The 4746-nt window shown below is 38.2% G+C and overlaps 1 protein-coding gene across 2 annotated transcripts; it reads left to right on the forward strand.

Moving 5' to 3' along the window:
• Nucleotides 1–690: 690 nt before the first annotated feature.
• LOC125218897 (UPF0481 protein At3g47200-like) lies at nt 691–3672 on the forward strand. Of its 2 annotated transcripts, none has more exons than XM_048120691.1 (3): nt 691–818; nt 1490–2365; nt 2866–3672. In XM_048120691.1, exons 2-3 carry the CDS (start codon nt 1685–1687, stop codon nt 3529–3531), a joined length of 1347 nt encoding a protein of 448 aa, XP_047976648.1. In that variant the 5' UTR covers nt 691–818; nt 1490–1684; the 3' UTR covers nt 3532–3672. The 2 variants fall into 2 exon arrangements, with proteins under 2 accessions (XP_047976648.1, XP_047976649.1); XM_048120692.1 differs by having other exon boundaries at nt 700–818; nt 1673–2365.
• The last annotated feature ends 1074 nt before the right edge of the window (nt 3673–4746 follow it).

Genomic DNA, 4746 nt, shown 5'->3' on the forward strand with positions numbered 1-4746 from the left:
AAGTCAAGTGGAACACAATGGTGGAAGTGATTTTTTTTCTTATAAATTAGAGCATACTCCGCTTCATCTTTTTCTTTGCAGAGAGAAGTTTTCTAAATCATAATGTTAATTTCAAACAACATCATCTGTCACCTTTAAAATTTAAATTGTCAAAAAACTTTAAAAAATTGCAGAGAACGATTGAACAAAGTCTTTGGAGAAGGATTGACCATATTTAACTTCATCTACCAACAAAGTTATCCAGAAAATCCGCCAAAATTTATCACAACCACAAGAACAACAACAATTCACCCAATACCTCCATGCCTCACTTGTAGTGGGATAGAGAGGGAGTATTAGTAGTCTCAAGAGATAAAATCCATCATTGACTTAGGCCTGCTCTGATACCATATTAGAAATTGACCACTCACCCCTTAAAAGGCTTATAAAGAGGAGAGTTATCCATATTTATATAGATGATCTAGGATCATCATCAAGTCGATATGAGACAAGATTTAAGAGTTTTAACAAAAGAAAAAATGAGTAGATAATAGACTCCATCATGAAGAGAAAAGATTATAAAAAATAAAAAGTACTACTATTTTTATGGGATGTACTAAATAAATATAGTGTCTATTTTTATTAAATGGATGGAGTATTAAATACTTAAGAGAAATAAAGAGAACTATTAAGAAAAAAATACTACAACGACGACTATTGTGAAAGAACAATGGTCCCCTCATTAGACAGAAGAAATGATAAGAGGTGTTTCTACCATTCATTTCGTTATTATCAATATTGGCAGCTCGTAAACCAAGTAAGTCGATTGGAGACCTGAGGTTAGTGCTGTCTGAATATCCATCTGTTGTGCGTCTTGCTATAATCCCTTTGGGTTGTTTCTTTACCTCCATGGAAATCAGTATGTTCTTAATTTTATTCTTGGACAGTGTTTGCTTTTTAGAGTTCTTGACTGAAAAAGTAAGGTAGATAACTCATTCATAAAAAAAATCTAAAATATGTGTTTTTATTGTATTTTTTTTATTTAATTTTCCTACAAACTGCCCCTTGATGTATAGTTGAAAAGATAATAACGTTTTGCTCTCTGTTCCAAATAGGCCATTTATGGTTGACGCATGTTTTAATGCATAACTAATAAAATAAGAGAGAAAGAGAAAATAATTGAAATTTTATAGTGGATGATGGAGCTCATAAATGATAAAGTAAAAGAAAAAAAGAAAAATGTTGTCATAACTGGATATGGACCGTATCTATGGGATGAACGAAAAATGATATATGGTCTATTTGAATGGGACGGAGGGAGTATTAAGTAATACCCCATCCCGCCATTATTTGTCACTGGTTCTCTTTTTGGTGCGTTCGTCGATACTTGTCATACTTTCTGTTTCACTACTTTTGGTAATGGACCTCAAATTCTCATTCTGACTCGTAGGACCACGTTACACTGACTTTCCAATCTACTTTCCATTGCATTTATGAAAACTCGTGTCAGGTCAAAGTGTGCTACTCATTAACGACGGACGGAGAGAGAGAAAAGAAATTTATCATTTTCAGCAAGGAGATCGATAAATATGCATGGAGTCTAACAATACAACGCAAGCCTCAACTAGCTTGAATGCAAAATTTATATGATGTGAACGTTAAAGAAATTTCTGAAATTTCAGCTTGTACATAGGTGCATATATACATGGATCCTGATATCATAACTGAAGCCCCAGATGGGATAAATGAAACACCGAACGAAGTCACCGGTGCACAGCCGGAGTGCACAATCTACAGAGTTCACAGACCCTTACGCAACGTGAACCCGAAGGCCTACGAGCCCGAGGTGATCGCCATCGGCCCTTATCATCGCCACGATAATAATAATGAGCATCTAAAGATGATGGAAGACCACAAGCTGCGTTACCTGAAGCAGCTGCTTGCCGAAAAGAATCCACCCGATGATGTCGGAAGGTATGTAGCTGCTCTAGTAGGAGTGGAAGAAAAAGCAAGAAGATGCTATGCAGATCAACCTAAAACTCTAAGCACAGCCCAGTTCATACAAATGCTTGTTCTAGATGGCTGCTTCATCGTCCAGCTAGTTCGAAAGTTCGATAGAGTGAAGAGCAATTTCAATAGAGTGAATTCGTGGGATAGGAATGATCCTATCTTTCAAAGGGACTGGATGATCAACAGCCTGCAGCGTGATCTCATGCTCTTCGAGAACCAGCTGCCCTTCTTCATCTTGTGCAAGCTCTACGACCTCATCGAGGCACCTAACCAGCATTCTAGGTTCTTGTTCCTTCTCCACCAATTCTTCTCCACTCTGTACCCTGGAAAAGGTTGCAACCCAAAGTCGCCCGTTATGCCTGCAGATCTTGACAAGGTGACGTTAGAAATTTATGTCATCATTTAATGTGATATTTCGCATAAATAACATACATGAGAGATATTGCGAGTTGAGCATATGAACATAATGTGCTTGAATCATTCAGGTGAATCCACTACTTTCGACTCAATGTAGAAAGCTAGAAAATATCTGAAGTTGATTCTACTCCCTCCGTCCCCAAAGAATATGCACTTTGGGGTCGCCACGAGTTTTAATGTAAAATTGGTAAAGTAAGAGAGAGATAGAGAGGAAAAGTAATTAAAGTATTGTTAGTGGAGATTGGGTCTCACCTTATTAGAGAGATGAGACTTTCCCAAATTAGAAAGTGCATATTCTTGTGGGACGGGCTAAAAAGGAAAGAGTGCATGTTCTTGTAAAACGGAGGGAGTTTATCTGAAGTTCTAATTTTTTCAACAATATAACCAGAGTCCAACCTTTAACCTCAATTAATTAATTTAAGCCCAATATCCTAATCTAGTTCATAGTACATTTTTCAGGTAAAACATCTGCTCGACTTCATCCATAGCAGTTGGTTTCCTCCTCTCCAACGCCCGGGCAAAGGAAGGGTGAGGTTCATCATCGATAGCGTGACGAGGCTTGAAGAGGCTAATGTCAAGTTTAGGATCAGATCAGAAGGAAAGACGCTGTTCGACGTGGGGTTCAAAGAAGGGGTGATGACCATACCGCCATTGACCATTGAGGACAGGACGGAGTCGTTCCTCCGGAACCTCATCACGTACGAGCAGTACTTTCAGCACACTGTCGTGACAGATTATGTCCACGAGCAGTACTTTCAGCACACTGTCGTGACAGATTATGTCCACTTCCTAGACTGCATCATTGATTCCTCCATGGATGTGGAAAAACTATCTCAAAAAGGGATCATCAACAACTGGTTAGGGGATGCACATACTGTGGCGGAGATGGTGAACAAACTGGGCGACTCGGTGGCTGGACCCGGGGATAGCTTCGTCTATGGGGAGATGTTTGAGGATGTGCAAAAGCACTGCGCAAAACCCATGAATGAGTGGAGAGCCAGTTTGAAGCGTACATATTTTAATAGCCCTTGGGCCGTTATTTCTGTTATTGTTGGTGCAGTGCTGCTTATTCTTACAGCCGTACAAACGGTTTTTACCATATTACAGGTTGTTCTAAAGGGTTGATAGTTATGTTCGTTGTATTCTATTTCAGGATAGATTTAAGATTCTAGCATATGAAATTACATGATATGAAGAAATAATGTAGTGAAGGAATGATTTGAGAATGACCATTCTAAAATAGATTATTTACCTTTGTAGTTTTAATTTATGTCTAGTTATTGAATTTGAGTGAATTCCTATTAGTATCAAATAACCATGCATGCAAACTTATATAGTTAAAAGTGATTGAGAAATGGGTTTCATCGATCATTAAATAATATGCATGCACTTATAGCATCAACCCTGATATTACTATAAAATAAAATGGCGCTCACCAAACCCAACCCCTCTCAATATCCTCACACACACTCTTATAGGCAATTATAGGCATAGTGATAAGGATTCGGAGGTTTGCCATAAAGATTTGGATGTTATATTTCGTTTTTTTTTTTAAAAATTCTTTCACATTAATATAAATATTAGATAGAAAATTCTGAACTCTTGTCAAAATCAGTACTCTTCCTCCCCCCCCCAAAAAAAAAAAATATATATATCCTCTCGGCCAAGACTTGAAGCCACTTCATTTTATTAAATTTCAAACCAACCATCTTCTTTACAAATGTATTTCGGCCGGCCCAAACCATGTAGCACATTCAAACAACTCAACCCAATTAATTAAAAAGAGATGCCCAACTTTTGGCGAAAAGTTAGCCCAAATACTCTTGAGGAGAATATCCAAATTGAAATCTCTAAGCCCCTTTTGCTCTCAATCTCTCTATCTTCCCCAAATTTGGCACGGCGCCTCCGGCCTCTCCGTCGCTGCTCTACTGACCTCTTTTCTCCACAGGGCGCTGCCACCCGCCGCCGTCCAGCCTGGTCTCTCCGTCGCCGCTACCTCCAAACTCGTCTCTCTCTCCATCTCGGTCTCGCCACAGGGATATTGGATACATATTTATAGACGAGGTCTTGATTGTTGTTGGATTTGGTGGAACTAATTTTCGTGAACCACGACAGATAGTGCCAAATTTTGTGGAACAGAAGGTTTCAACATAAGTGTGCTCAAGAAGAAGAAAAAAAATACTCTCCCTCCATTCCATAGTAATGAAGGTATATTTCTTTTCGGGACGGAAATTAAGAAAAATTTTATTAGGTGAATTAAGTAAAGAAAAATAAAGTGAAAAATGAAAAAAAAAGGTAGAGAGATGTAGACAGAAAAAAGTAAGAGTGAGTAAAATAGGA

The sequence above is a fragment of the Salvia hispanica genome, chromosome 4 (genome assembly GCF_023119035.1).
Source record: "Salvia hispanica cultivar TCC Black 2014 chromosome 4, UniMelb_Shisp_WGS_1.0, whole genome shotgun sequence".
Classification (NCBI taxonomy): domain Eukaryota; kingdom Viridiplantae; phylum Streptophyta; class Magnoliopsida; order Lamiales; family Lamiaceae; genus Salvia; species Salvia hispanica.